Source organism: Macrobrachium nipponense, chromosome 3 (assembly GCF_015104395.2).
Source record: "Macrobrachium nipponense isolate FS-2020 chromosome 3, ASM1510439v2, whole genome shotgun sequence".
In the NCBI taxonomy this organism is placed as follows: Eukaryota; Metazoa; Arthropoda; class Malacostraca; order Decapoda; family Palaemonidae; genus Macrobrachium; species Macrobrachium nipponense.
The window spans coordinates 91,559,445-91,575,304 of NC_087202.1; the positions used below are offsets into that span (position 1 = coordinate 91,559,445).

General features: G+C 42.0%; 2 protein-coding genes across 2 annotated transcripts in view; one reads left to right on the plus strand and one right to left on the minus strand.

Annotated features, from left to right (window-relative positions):
* LOC135222446 (short/branched chain specific acyl-CoA dehydrogenase, mitochondrial-like) overlaps window positions 1-15,860 on the plus strand; it is a 223,558-nt gene that overhangs the window by 98,638 nt on the left and 109,060 nt on the right. The window lies entirely within an intron of this gene.
* The window catches only part of LOC135222094 (short/branched chain specific acyl-CoA dehydrogenase, mitochondrial-like), a 29,946-nt gene that overhangs the window by 147 nt on the left and 13,939 nt on the right, over window positions 1-15,860 (minus strand). Inside the window, exon 2 of the mRNA XM_064260266.1 lies at window positions 8,321-8,483. Within this exon, the coding sequence (XP_064116336.1) occupies window positions 8,321-8,483 (163 nt within the window). The remainder of the gene's footprint in view (window positions 1-8,320; window positions 8,484-15,860) is intronic.

Below are 15,860 nucleotides of genomic sequence, written 5' to 3' on the forward strand. Positions count from 1 at the left end.
AATAATGAACAATATGTGTGAAAGGAAAAATACTGTTGTCAATGCAAAGTAACATTGACTACATTATTAACTTGATATATTAATGGAATGAATGAAGAATCTTAAATCATTTTATTCAAAATTATAATTTGACAAAAAATGTGAAAATGCCAAGTGCTGAGTTCCAACTCAGAGACTATATAGTACTAAGCATCAGCAACACAAGTAAAAATAGTTTTTATATAGCTATCATTCATCAAATTTATTTATTTTTTTTTTTTTTTTACCAAAAATACAATCTCAGCATATTTACTTTAAAATATAAAAATACAAAGCAAATTATATCATATACAGTGTGCCCCATTTTACATGGGAATAGGTTCCAGAACATACTGCAGAGATGCAAAAATCCCCTCTAAAATTATCATAACTGGCATCTAATTACCAAATATACCTTGTACTCCTTAAAATAAAACAAAACTGCCTACTTTAACACTTTACTGCTTAATTTGATAGTTCAAACAAAATTATACCTTAAATTATCATACTAAAAAAAATTTAAAATTATTTCAAACAAAAATACATCCCAAACCATCATTCCAAAACACCCAAAGTAACCTTACATTACGGTATACTCTCCTACTACTTTTATACTCTTATGTTGGCTATACACACCCCTAAAATGCTTATAACTGCCTATTTTCAAAGTTCATGGTCAAACCTGACAGTTTCAAAAATATGCCTCAAATTATCATCCCAGAACACTCTAATATCATTTCAAAGTTATGATGCAAAATTAAGTACTACTACCAACCTACAACTATACTTAAGTATCTCCTTTCATTCTAACATGCTTGTTTTTTTTTACTTGTGGCATCGTTCTGCGCATGCTATAATGAACTGGGAATGCATTTTATGTACTACTATATTGATATTTTCATGCTGTAAGATGACTTTGAAATTATATTTACTGTACAGGTACGTATTTTAGGATGTACAGTACTATTGTATAGAACATATCCAAAATACAGTGAACACCCTGTATTCACAGACTCCAGATTTGCAGACTCACGTATTCACATATTTCTCTCTGGAACATATAACCCCATTATTTGCAGAAAATTTGCCTATTCTCTGTATTTTTCTATGAGAAATATCCACAAATTCCTTGTTTTATCTATCAATTTCACCATAAAATGCACTTTTTGTGATAAAACTATTAAAAAAAAACCAGGTATAAAAATTTTCAGTGGGTTTTTCTTGAGTTTTAAGTAACAAAAGAGGCAGTTTTAAGTGTTTTTATAGGAGTTTCAACTATTGGCGGGGGGTCTGGTACCCATCCCCTGCCAATATGAGGGGAACACTGTACATGGGTGGTTTAAAACAACAGGACACAACCTCAAAAGAGAATGCTATGTTTGTATGTCATGTTAGTATTTAAGTTTTTGGTTTATGTTAGTTTTGTGGTTAGTCCTCACCATCTCCAGTAAATTTATTAAAAATCGTGCCGTCATTCTTGTAGTATAAGATTTTTCTGTGATGACTCTCTCTCTCTCTCTCTCTCTCTCTCTCTCTCTCTCTCTCTCTCTCTCTCTCTCTCTCTCTCTCTCTCTCTCTCTCTCTCTCTCTCTCTCTCTTATTGTACTGTACTGTACATATCCTTTTAATAAAAATAATATCAATTACTACTATGATTATCACACATATTACATATAACAGTACACAAGAGAATATTTTGTAACTGTTGATGTTTCATCTCTAATCAAAGAAAGCCTTTCTCCTACCAACAAATTTAAGAAGAAATGCCATCATACTGCAGCAGAATTATACCACCGACGATGACAATCCCGAAGGAGAAAACCAGAATACCAGCCGTGACATCACTCAGTTGTCAGCCAATCAAAATTTCAGGCCCCAGTGATGTCATACACCTGTCAGCCAATCAAAATTCAGCCCACGGTGACATCATGCAAATCTGAAGATCCATTGGGATGCAGCAATGTAACTATCAAGTCTTGAAACTGGCTTGAGATTGCCCCCCAGCAACCAATAGGAGACCAGCTCTGCATGCTCAGCCCACCATAATTCAGTGTGCCGAAGACCTCTCACTGAGCTCTCGGAATAAAAGGCAGATGGACTACATACACGCCATAGCCCCTCACCAACCCTCCGCCAAGAGGATGTCTGGTTGTGCCAGATGAAACATCGCGGCAAGAAACTTATAATTAGAATTATAAAATTAAAATTACATTACACTTTCAACTTATAACAACTTATAAGTCACTAAAGTACAAAGTATAAGCATAAATTCCACAAAGTCCACACCTCACATCTCACGTACAGACTAGACTTTACCTTCTGCCTCGAGTATGACTACCATAGGTATGTTACTCACCTGTTTAAGTAACAACAAGAAGGCCACAATAAGAAAGATAGAGAAGAACCTCTACATGATTAATGCTGCTGAAGCAGCAATAACTTTCAACAACACTTGTTTAAAAGAGGGTCTCCTCCCGAATTATACCAACATGAGACTGCATGAACCTTCAGCAAGAAAAGAAGAAGGGACCAGGAGCTTCAAAAAGTCCATCCTACAGTGGCAACTGTGGGAGAAGACTACCGAGCTGCGTGCCCTACAGGAAGATGCTGCACAACCACAACAAGTGGGAGGCTGTGCGGAGGATATGCAGCACCAAAACCAGCAACATCAGCACCAGCAAAGCAGGAGAGGAACTTGAGCAGCCCATCCTGGTGTCCTAGAAGATGGTAGTAGCACCCCAAATTATGACCACCCTAATGTAGACCAGACTGATGACGACCAGCCCACAGTTGATGAAGACCAGCCCAGTAATCATCACCTGGCCACCCACCCATGAGAACATTGTCGCCTGCCTTGTCCACATACAGGAAGAAGACATAAAGCAGCGTATGAAGGGCGTCCTAAGCAAGCTGATCTCCCTCAGCAGCGGTAAGCTGAGAGTACCTCAGCAAACCTGAGCTACGAACCCAACCCTGACCAAGATGCTCTGCTTAGAATGGGGCTTAATTGCCACTTAATGTCTAAGCCAAAGGCCAAAGAAAAGTGCCTCATGATCGAGCTCCTGCTAGATTCAATTCAACAGTTAGAGGGGCGTAACATCTTAAGGACCAGTCATGCCCTCCAGCCCCTTCTCTTTGCTGAAGCCCTCATGGAACATGGATCCTACTCCAGTAGTATCTTCACTCATGTGATGAAGGAAGCAGCAAAAGAGTTGAGAGCAACGAAGGACATCACTGTACGATGTGCAGACAAGACAGCAGCCTTTGTTTTGATTGAGACAGAGGTACCATGAAAAACTTGATGCCATCTTGTCCAGCAGCATGAAATTCGAACGCCTTACACGGAACCCCACTGAAAAAATGAAGAGGGATGCTAAACGGGTCAATGGTGCTGTCAACACAGCAACGAATGCAGTCCACCTCCCAACTATCCAAGGAGACTACAGCCTAGGTTACCTCTATGGAAACTTCAAAACCCATAAAGATGGAAACCCTCTCCGCCCTATAATCAGCCAGACACCCACTTAGACTTATGCCTTGGCCAAGCGCCTCAATCAGATCTTGGCGCTCTACATACATCTCAACCCGTTACAGCCTGCAATCTTCAGCAGAGTTCCAAGAAGAGATTTGTGACTCCCCAGGCACAGGTACCATCGCTTACCTTGATGTAGAATTCTTATTTACCAACGTGCCCATTGATGAGACATCGACCTATTCCTTGACTGTGTCTACAGGGACCCATCAACAGCACCTCTCAACATATCGTTAGCTTCATTACAGGCCTTACTGGATACCTGCACAAAGAAGAGCCCCATTCTCCACCCACAGAGACCAGATGTTCCATCAAAAGGATAGTGTTCCGATGGGCTCCCATTGGGTGTCCTCTTTGCCAACTTCTATATGGGAACGGTGGAGGAGTCACTGTTCAGATACAAAGGCCCTGTAAATACACAAGACACAAAGACAACATTTTAGTGCAAGCTGACAATGAGGATGAGGTTGTAGCCCTTCGCCACCTGTTCAAGCAATGTACTAGTGTGCTTTACTACACTGTCGAGTTTTGCACCTACGATCGGCTCCCCTACCTTGACATCCTTGTTACCAAGACTGAAACAGCCTTCGTACTTCCATCTACACAAAAAAAAACAACCTTGGAATGTGCCCAAACGGAGACAGTGGGTGCCTGCTAAGTTCAACTGCACAACAGTTAGGGCCTTTGTATGAAGGGAACTCTCCCACTGTTTGACTTGCCAAGACACCCATCAAAAATTGGATATCTGTCTATCTATCAAAGTGCCGTGTCTTGGACGTTGGCGGTCATTTGCCTCCACCTCTCTCCATTTCTAGCCACTTGTATTGGTTGATTTAGAGTATAATCTCCATCCAAGTCTCCCACCAAGCTATCCAAGTATTTTACTCTTTGTCAACCTCTTGATCTCCTCCCCTCTATCCTTCCAGTAAGGCACAAATGCTCTATCTTCTCATTTCTTATTATATGTCCAACAAAATTCATTTGTTTCTTCCTTATTTCTCTTACAAGCACTCTCTGTATTCCAGTTCTTGCTAACACCTCCTCATTTGTTACTATCTGTCCATGATATCCTCAGCATTCTTCTATAAAGCCAATAAGAACTGGATAAAGCTCATAAATAACGGATATTTGATCAAGCTCATGCTCATGAAATCCATAATGCTCTGGGGAAATGGTACAATGGTAGTGAGAGCACAACCTCACCCCCAGGACAGTATTAAGATTTTCTACAAGGGATTCATGCTCACAGTATTGTGAAGAAGAGGACTCCATAAGGAAAATTGTTATGGAGAACATCAAACCAACTGAAGAAGGCAAGAATATCAACCTTGTAATATATTATAATAAACAAACAAGAGACCTAATTATGAGAAATGACCCCTCCCTGCCTGCGTGAGATCCTCTCAAACAGATGAATGCGGTCTACCACTTCAAATGCCTGCCCATCGGTGTCTCGGCGCCTATGTCGGTATGACCTCCACGCGTCTGGCAAAGATGAAGCCTCCGACTTCATCTTAAGCTGCCTCTTCTTGCAAAAGGAATTGCACTGCTCAGGAGGCCAAGAGCGACATTCAGGGAAAAGATTGGTAATATTACAATCTAGCTCTAAACAGCTACACGTAGTGTGAGGATCAGTCTCAAGTGATGCCAAAATCACTGAAAAGAAACCTGGAAAAACTGGATGATGAAGTAGCTCCAAGACTCCTGCAGATGTTTCCTACTAGAAACAGCGCACAGAGTAAGAAAAGTGATGTGCTCCTAAGGAGGCAGGACGCAACCCGGAACACCACACTATAAAAACCACCCAATCAAATAGGACGAATGTGATGGAAAAAACATACATAATATATTGTCTTGTTAAATGCTGACTCATCATGGTGTTTAGTCACAGATAAATCTCTTTAAATTCATACCTAATTACTATTATATATACAACACAAATGTTTCACCTAGTTACCAAGAATCAACATCAAGTTTGATGAAGGAGCAGAGTTGTGAAACCCTGTAAGATGTTCATCATTTGATGGTTCATTTGTTAAAATGAAACCCTTACTATTTTAAATGTTGCAACACACTTCTTTGGCTGATTCAGAATTTTGGGGGACTTCTCTAATTCTATGCTGGTTGTAATGAATGCCACATCCCCTGAGTTGTAGCAACTGGTGATTTGCCAACTACTAATAAATTTCACCTATTTTTCTGCCCACCCCCACCCCGATAAAAAACAGCATACATATACTTCGAAACCACCTCTGTGCCAGGTGTAAGGGTACCTGAATGAGAATGGATGATTGGTGCAAGAGTTTGAATGAGGGCAGTAAACCTTGCATTCTCCTCTTCTCTTCTAAGATCATCTTCTCTAAGGCAAATTGCTTCTTGTTCCCTTCTTCTTTCTTCTTCGCATTGTCTGTCTTGTCTTTTTGTTTCATCTTCCTTTCTTCTTCTCTCATCCTCATACAAGCGAGATTCCTCTAAAAACTTAATCAAAGCGAGGAAATCTGTCCCAGTAGCTTGAGAGGTAGATGGGGGCTGGTAGTGGGGGCTTAAGAGTGGTGGGGAGGGAGAGACTGGATGCTCCAACACTCAGAGTGTGGGCGCCCACATTACTGGATTGCCACTGTTCTGTGGGCTCTTCTAAATGGTCTGCAGGCGTACCTTTCGAGTCCGTCATTATCGTCAATGTGCAGTGCGCAAGAATAAAGTTCCAACAAACTTATTAAAATTATCCCAAAACGTCTGATACAAGAATAATAAATAAAATTCGTTGAAGCGTGAGTGTGTGCGTATGTGCGAGAAATACGTCAGCCAACGAGGGGACTATTGAGCGATAGTGTCTGCCTACGGCAGCTCACATCCAAGGCGACGTTGCCAAGTCGACTCAGTCATCCCTGGACATGGCATGAGTGCGGGTGTGACAGTCGGTGCTCCGGCAAAGCCACAACAGAATAAATGGGTACTCAATAAAATGACAATTTGTCCAAAATTGCATTTTTCCTAACTATACAAACCTGAGGTCCTTTTACAATAGGAAGGTACTAGCGGCAGCTGGATAGGTCGTAAGCTTTCGAACAAGGGGTTCGGTAGTTAACTGCTTGTCCGACAGGCGCGCGCGACTGGGAGGTAAACAAATCACTTTTGCTTTTGGCCCAAGCAAAAACTGCAGAGTGAGGGGTGGCATGAGGTGGACTATGTGTAAAAGGACCTCAGGTTTGTATAGTTAGGAAAAATGCAATTTTGGACAAATTGTCATTTGTTCCGACACGGCATACAAACCTTCGGTCCTTTTACAATAGGAAGACTCACTTCTTGGTGGGAGGAATCTGAGTCTTTTGTGAACAGACTGGTGTTCGCCCAACCTTGGAATGCCTCCCTGGTCGTAAGAGCGAGGGAGGGATCCAAGCCTCTCTCCGATTGATCGGGGTGTGCACCGCAGGATCAATGGTCAGACCTCTGGACCAAGTACACGTCCAAACGCCAGCAGGCCGAAAGCAAAAGTGATTTGTTTACCTCCCAGTCGCGCGCGCCTGTCGGACAAGCAGTTAACTACCGAACCCTTGTTCGAAAGCTTACGACCTATCCAGCTGCCGCTAGTACCTTCCTATTGTAAAAGGACCGAAGGTTTGTATGCCGTGTCGGAACAAATAATATAACAAATCACTGAGCACACAAAAAAGGTACTATAAAAGCACAATGCACTGCACAACACTTCCCCGAGTACTTGAGGCACTACACTGCACACGACATAGAATAAATCGCTGGGACAACAAACAAAGCACATTTGAACTGAACATCCAATATGGCCATGACCGTCCGGTTCCCGATGTCCAAGTCTTGATAAACTTCACACAATACGACACTTCCAAAGTTCATTGCGCCATGTATGTGTTGGTAAACTCCTTAACCTTAAGTGGAGGGGCAAGGACACAACTTAAATGTAGGTTCTAAATGTCTATTGTAGAAATATATACAAGATCCAGGGGACAAACAGCAGACAGCTTAACAAATAGACAGACGAGACAAGACTGCCTCACGAGAGCAATAATTACACTGTTGCCAATACTTAAATGTTGCCATATCATATTACTGGACTTAACATGGGATACTCTAATGGCGCGCAACATGTGAAATAATGTTTGAACATAATAATAACATAATAATACAGGTACATGTGAAATGCGTCTTTTTCATGTACCTACAATTGTCAGTTAATATCATTATATGAGTCTTTAAATGAATGTTGGTAGTTATCGGACCACGGCCGAGGGTTAGCCTACCAAAAAACATCGCATACGCAACAACACGACAAACCCATGATGCTGCGATTCATACCAGTGAGTGGCATGAGAAGCGGTTCCAAGAAAAAAACCCGGTTATTAAAAACTGGATCCGTGAATACTGATCCGTGAATAAGCGATGCCCCACTGTATATATCTGACAGGAAAGTTCATGTACAAAAATATATTTTGCTCTATACATATTATGATATGAAATCTCGTAGCCTTAAGTTCCTTCTTAATGTCAAAATATATCCCAAGATCATGTTAAGGTATACGTAACTGGACTCCACATTTAGGCTCCTGGCCTGATACTACAATTACTCAGTAACATAAAATTAAAGAATGTGAGAACTGCCTCTTCATGCATCAGCCTGAACAGTAAAATCCTTACAATATAAAGATGGAAGATACAGCAGTATCACATACATCATAGATGTCAGGTTTAAACAACTGGCAAACAGTAAAACACAATCAATAAAATAAAATATCTTACCAGTTTCTTTCATGATTGCTTCTTCATCCGACAAAACTGTCAATGGCAAGTGGCTTGTAAGCTTGATCCCCTCTAGTTGAGATGCAGTCTGTTGATAGCATGGTCCAACCCCAGCTGCAGAGTGAAGAAGGCATGGTTTCATCCATAGCTGCCTCACTGGGGCCTAAAGTAACGTCGAAATTAGTTTAGTTTAATGAGAAACATATTCAGGATGACAGGCATAGTACTTTACATTTGTACATCACAATTAGTGGTTACATACAGACAACCACATAATGATTGAATCAACTTAAGTCCAACATTAACTTCAAGCAAATGTAAGTTCATTAATGTGAAATTAAAAAAAAAAATCAACTTTGCCAGTGAAATCTAAAAGGCAATATGCTAAAATAATAAGAACTGATACTTAAAACTGTAAAAATAAAAACTTATTATGAACACTTAAGTAATAATTGAACAGCAAAGCTAATACTATTTGCATGCTACATGCAGTTTCCTTAGGTCAAACTGTCAGGAACTGAAAATAGTCATATGTATGGAACAGTTTAAAAGACAAAGTAACATTTATAACTTTTGAGGTATTAAACAGTAACTTATCTGTAAAAGCTAACCAACAAACAACCCACCTTCTCTCAAAATCTCTTTATCTATTCTCCATAGTTCTCATCCACATACATACTGTATATAGATATCATACAAAAGAATCCTATTAAAAGCCAACTGTTGGCTGTCAGTATTTGTTCTATAATATACGTACAACTTTTTGCCTCTACTTCTTGACATTCATGATGTTAGACTAAAACATCTTTTATATAATCAAATACCGTCAACCAACCGTATTTGTGCTCTTGTGATTCACGGACTCGCCTATTAACGGATTTTTCTGTACGACATATCTAAAAATTATTCGCCGGAGGACTCGCTCACTCGCAGGTTTTTCCATTAATAAATATTCACTAAGTAGTGTATTTTGATGGTACTTTTATGACTAAATACATTTATATGATACAAAAATAATCTACTGATTTTGAAATATTAATACTGATTAATACTGGTATCAAGTTTAATAAGATTAACTGATATTAATACAAATAATTCTTTCTCTTTCTTACTGAAATGTATGTTTCTTGTATGATAAATAAATGATTTACAAATTTTCAAATATGTAATATTATTGTAAACAGCAATAATATCAATTCATTAGAGAAAATAATATAGCAAATTAGTAATACGTACGTAGAGACTTGGAGAGAGCAAGGAGGGTGGAGCTGTCACAAATGTCTGGAAACCTGACAGAAAGGGTAGGAGGAGTGTTGCAATCTTAGTAAGTCTAATTATTGCTGCCATCTTGGGGTCAAAGGATATATACTACTGAAAAATCTCTCTCTCAGGAAAAGTCTCTCTCTTTAAGCAATTGGTATTAACATATATTTATCCATGATAAATATTCACTAATTAGTGTATTTTGATGTTATTTTCATGACTAAATATATCTTTATGTAACAAAATGACATTTTTATAATAATATAGTTTCACTTATACTTACCCGGTGGCTACATTTAGCTGTTGTCTCCTGACGTCACGGCAGAATTTGAAATTCGCGGTAGCGCTAAATGGTTTTGGACAGGTGATCCCTCTACCGGGTACCAGGAACCATCCCAGCAATAAATATGATATTGTCATGATACAATAAAGTTTGTTCATACTTACTGACAGATATATATATATATATATATATATAGCTGTATCTCTGACGACCGACAGAATTTCGAAACTCCCGGCAAACGCAGTGGTCGGCTAGGTGGTTAGTACCCATTCCCGCCGCTGGAGGCGGATACCAGGAACCATTCCCATTTTCTATTCAGATTTTCTCTACCACTGTCCCCTGAGGGGAGGTGGGTGGGTACTTGATTATTTATATCTGTCAGGTAAGTATGAACAAACTTTATTGTATCATGACAATATCATTTTGTTCATGACACTTACCTGCCAGATATATATATAGCTGAATCCCACCATTGGAGGTGGGAAGGGACAGAATAGAAGGATTTTGGAAACACATAACATGCAGATGATTGACATCTTGGTTCCTTACCAATTAGCTATAGCTGACTTCGTGATTACTGTCACCCAAGCCTGCTTCTGCTTAACTAGAATTTTCAGCAAGGTAGTGACCTGTATAGCTGGATAGTTCTAGATGATCTGTCAACGGGAGCGTGACCACAATGTGACTAGACCATATTGACCATACTGAAGACAACGAAGCATAACAAATAACACCTAACCTAGCCCAACTAAAGTTAGTCCCATAACTTTTAGGCTAATTAAAGGGAAGACCGCCTCAAGCGGCCAACCCTACAACCATAAAACAAACCATAATTAAAATCACACACATCCATTTTCTAAAGGATGGGGTTCGTATCGCTTCTTGTCCCCAATACTGTATCCGCGGAAATGTATGGTCCAAGCGAGTAGCAATTCTCATATGTCGCCTCACATCTCTGAGGTAGTGTGAAGCGAACACAGAGTTGCTTCGCCAAAATGTGGCACTCAGGATATCACTGAGTGCCATATTTTTCTGAAAAGCCACCGAAGTCGCTACCGCTCTAACTTCGTGAGCATTAACTTTTAGCAGTTTAAGATCACCATCTGTGCAGGACGAATGAGCTTCCCTGATGGTGCTTCTCAAGAAGAACGCCAGTGCGTTCTTAGACATTGGTAATTCCGGCCTCTTGACCGAACACCACAGGTTGTCTGACGGGCCTCTACATTGTTTGGTCTTTTCCAGATAAAATTTGAGAGCTCTGACAGGGCACAAAACTCTCTCTGGCTCTCGTCCGACGAACTCTGATAACCCCTTGATATCAAAGCTTTTAGGCCAGGGGTTGGATGGGTTCTCGTTCTTAGCTAAAAGTGAGGGGCTCAGCGAACACACCGCATTGTGTTCTCTGAAACCCACGTTTACTCATAGCTTGAATTTTGCTAACCCTCTTAGCTGTTGCCAGAGCGGTTAGGAAAACAGCTTTTCTAGTTACATCTTTCAAAGAGGCAGCATGCATAGGCTCAAATGGGGCTGACATTAAAAACTTTAAGACAATACTCCCAAGTTCCATGAGGGAATCTTGTCTCGTGGAGCTTTTGAGGTTTCAAAGGACCTCAATAGATCGTGAAGATCCTTATTATTTAATAAATCCAAGCCTCTGTGCGGAAGACCGTTGACAGCATAATTTTTTAGCCTTTAATCGTTGACACTGAAAGTTTGTCTATATTCCTAGGATGTAGGAGGAAATCAGCAATCTGGCTCACAGAGGTCGTGGAGGAGGAAATATTTTCCCTTCTACACCAACTTCTGAAGACAGCCCACTTCGATTGGTAGACAGCTTGAGAGGATGTTCTTCTAGCGTTGGCAATAGCTCTTGCCACCGATCTTGAAAAACCTCTCGCTCTGGCCAACTTTTGGATAGTCTGAATGCAGTCACACTCAGAGCGGAGAGGTTTCTGTGATACCTCTCGAAGTGGGGCTGTCTGAGTAGATCGATTTTTTCTGGAAGTGTCCTTGGGAAATCTACCAGAAATGACATGGCCTCTGTGAACCAGTCGCTTGCAGGCCAAAAGGGGGCGATCAACGTCATTCTTGCTCCTTCCGACGCCGCAACTTCCTTATTACCTCTCCCAGGAGTTTGAATGGAGGAAAGGCGTAGAGATCCATCCCTTTCCAATTCCAAAGCATGGCGTCTATCGCTATTGCTCCTGGGTCCAGAACCGGAGAGCAGTAAATAGGAAGCCTCTTCGTTTTCCGCGTCGCGAAGAGGTCTACCAGTGGACGTCCCCAAAGTTTCCATAACTCTTTGCAAATCTCTGGATGGAGAGTCCATTCGTTTGGAAGCATTTGATGTTGACGGCTGAGAAGATCTGCACGAACGTTCTGCTGTCCTGAAACGAATCTCGTTAGAATCGTTATATTTCTTATTTTCGCCCAAAGTAAGATTTCCCTCATTATCCTGAACAGGGACTGAGATAGAGTTCCTCCCTGTTTTTTGATATACGCGAGCGCCGTGGTGTTGTCTGAGTTGACTTGTACAATTCGTCCCACAATCCTTGACTCGAAGCATTGAAGTGCCAATCGAATCGCTTCTAGCTCCTTGAGGTTTATGTGCCAGGACCTCTGTTCCCTCTCTCCAGAGGCCTGACACCTCCTCCTCCCCCAGTGTTGCTCCCCAGCCCGTCATGGACGCATCTGAAAACAAAAACACTAGGTCTGGGCTCAGAACTTTGAGGGACATCCCTTCCCATAGCTTGATGGGATCGGACCACCACTTCAAATGCTCTTTGATTGACTGAGGGATTCTCAAAATCTCGTCTAGGTCTTTCTTGTTCTTCCAGTTGTCTGCTAGGAAAAACTGAAGCTGTCTGAGGTGCAGCCTTCCCAGAGAAACAAATTTCTCCAGCGAGGAAATGATCCCCAGCAGACTCATCCATTCCCTGCCGAGCATATTTCCTTCTCTAAGAAGACCGATACTTTCTCTAAGCATTTTAGCTGACGTTCTATAGATGGAAATGCTTGAAAAGCCACTGAATCCATCTGAATCCCCAGATACACGATGGACTGTGTGGGAATCAGATGGGACTTCTCGAAGTTGACCAGAAGGCCTAGGTCCTTCATCAGCTATAATGTCGTGTGCAGGTCCTCCAGGCACTTTTCCTTCGACGTGGACCGGATCAGCCAATCGTCTAAGTAGAGTGAGACTCTTATCTTCGAGAGATGGAGCCATCTTGCTACATTTTGCATTAGAAGCGTGAATATCATAGGGGCTGTACTCAGCCCGAAACAGAGAGCTCTGAATTGGAAGACCTGTCCTTTTAAGGGTGGATCGGAACATGGAAATAGGCGTCTTGGAGATCCAAGGACACCATCCAATCTCCTGGTCTCAGGGATGCTAACACAGACTGTGCAGTTTCCATCTTGAATTTTATTTTCCTTACAAAAGATTCAGCTGCTTACGTCTAAAAAAGGTCTCCATCCTCCCGAGTGCTTCGGAACCAGGAAAAGCCTGTTGTAGAAGCCTGGTGAGTTCCGTGATACAACTCTTTCTACTGCTCTCTTTTCCAACATTTGATCCAAAAGGTCTAACAAGATCTGTTGCTTCGAATTCTGATAAGAGGGCAAAAGGTCTATTGGCGCTATGCTTAATGGAGGTTTTGATAGAAACGGGATCTTGTAAGTTTACTCGATCACTTCGAGTGACCAAGAGTTCGCCCCTCTTATCCTCCATGCTTCTGCGAAAAGAGCGAGTCTCGCCCCGACTGGTGCCTGGAGGGCCGAAAAGTCATTTCTTTCCCCTGGTTTTTGAGGGGGCTCTGCCCTTAGGGAAACTCCTCCCTCAAGCAGAGGCTCTCAAGGAGGCTCTTCCATGAAAGGGCTTATAATTCTTCCTAGAAGCTTGCGTGGTTCGTGAAGATGTCTGATCAGTAGGACGTTTCGAAGACCGAGACAATAAGTCCTGCGTCGCTCTTTCTTGGTGATTCACTGACAAATCCTTTACCATCGATTGAGGAAAAGATGAGCAGAAAACAGGGAGCGAACAAACCAATTCTGCTTTTTGCGCAGGCGACACTGACTTAGCTGTGAAGCTACAGAAAAGTGCGCGTTTCTTCAGGACTCCCGACGCAAAATGTGATTCCAGTTCGTCGAAGCCATCCCTTACTGCCCTGTCCATACATGACAAAATACTCGCTAAGTCCTCTAATGAAATAGAATCTGGGCTTCTAGACTGAACATCCAAGACGCCCAAACACCAATCTAGAAAGTTAAAAACTTCTAGAGTTTTGTAAAGGCCTTTGAGATGGTGATCTATCTCTGACATTGTCCAAGAAACTTTTGCAGATGCCAGGTAAGATCTCCTAGGCACCTCCACTAAGTTGGTGAAATCACCTTGTGCAGAAGAAGGGATTCTTAAACCTGCTTCTTCTTCTGTTTCATACCACTTCCCTGATCTTCCTAAGCTTTATGGGGGGAAGTGCAAAAGAAGTCTTGCCCTTCGTCTTTTTGGATTCCATCCAATCGTGGATTCTTTTAAAAGCCCTTTTAGTTGAGAGTGAAGTGGCCATTTTAACAAAATTTGGAGTCTTCCTTGCCTTCGAAGAGGTTAGCTGCGAAGGTGGAGAGAGAGGAACTGGAGCTCGAAACTTCTCGGGAAACAAATCTTTTAAAGGCGAGTTAAAGTCTTATAATCCACAGAGGATGAGGTTGTAGGATCCTCCTCCTCTTCTGAGACAGGCTCGCTTGACGATTTCTCTTGGGCTAAGAGACGCAGGCTTATCTGAATTGAGCGAGAAGAACTGAAGTTTCACCTCCCTTTCGAAACGTAGGTCTTGCACTTGAAATAAATTTTGAAGAGGAGAGCCGGCTATGTTTCCTAACCTTGACTTTCTCTCTGAATTTTCCAAACTAACGTCATATGATTTCTCCTGGCGAGCACCCATATGGCAGTTTCTACTACCTTGAAGCATAGGGCGCTTATCCTTCTGACTAGCGACCTGTTCTCTTCTTCCCACGGTGACTCTATGCATCGGACGCCTAGCGTCCTCATTTGCGTCCTGGAAAGCGTCCTGATATGAAGGACGACGAGCGTCCTTATTAGCACTACGCCTCGCGTCCTCAAAAGCGTCCTCATTTGCGTCCTGACGTGATGGACGTCGTGTAAACGCTCCTTTAATACGGTCTTGAGTTGTAAGAAGCCTCGCGTCCTCAAAAGCGTCCTCATATCTTTCTTCTGAACTAACATTGTGAGTTTCAAGTCTATCCAGCCGACGTTTACGACACCGAGCGTCCCGAGAAACGTCCTTACGAGCGTCCTGATGAGTAAGGCGTTTCTTCTGTCGAATACTCTCTTCCTGCAAGCCAAGATTAATTCCTTCCAATTCTACTTCCGAGCGATCCTTCTGAACGTTCTTCGACTCTTGGAAAAGACGACGGCCGCCTGTGCGACATCTAATGTCTTTTTCTCTTCCGCCAATACTTCTAGAGACTCTATCAGTAGGACTGCTTGCGCGTTCCTGAATGAGTCGATGAGGTCTAGAAGGCGACGAATCAGAAGAGGACGAAGAACGAAGAGAAGCCGAAGGAGAACGTCTAGATTTCTTGACGGGTAGCCATAGATCTTTTTTTACGACTACGCGATCTTTCTTCTTTCTTGGCGAAAAACTCATCCAACTGCTGTCGAATCATTACGAGGGTCTTTTTTGATGGTGAAGAACCATATGATGGAATGATCCCTTGAGAAGAAGATGGGCGAGGGGACGCCTTCTTCCTTCTCTCCGGACTCGAATCAGGACGCTCAGAAAGCGTCCTGAATCTCTTATGTGGGATACTGTCTTCGAAGTCTTCCGGGGAAGACCGAAGCGTAAATCGAGGCGGAGAACGCTCTCGATCTCCCGATGAAACGTCCTCTTCCGTAAGACCTTTCCTAAGAGGGCGAGAAAGACGATGGCCGCCAGTGCGACGTCTTACGTCTTCCTTACCACTCTCAATTGGAGAGGC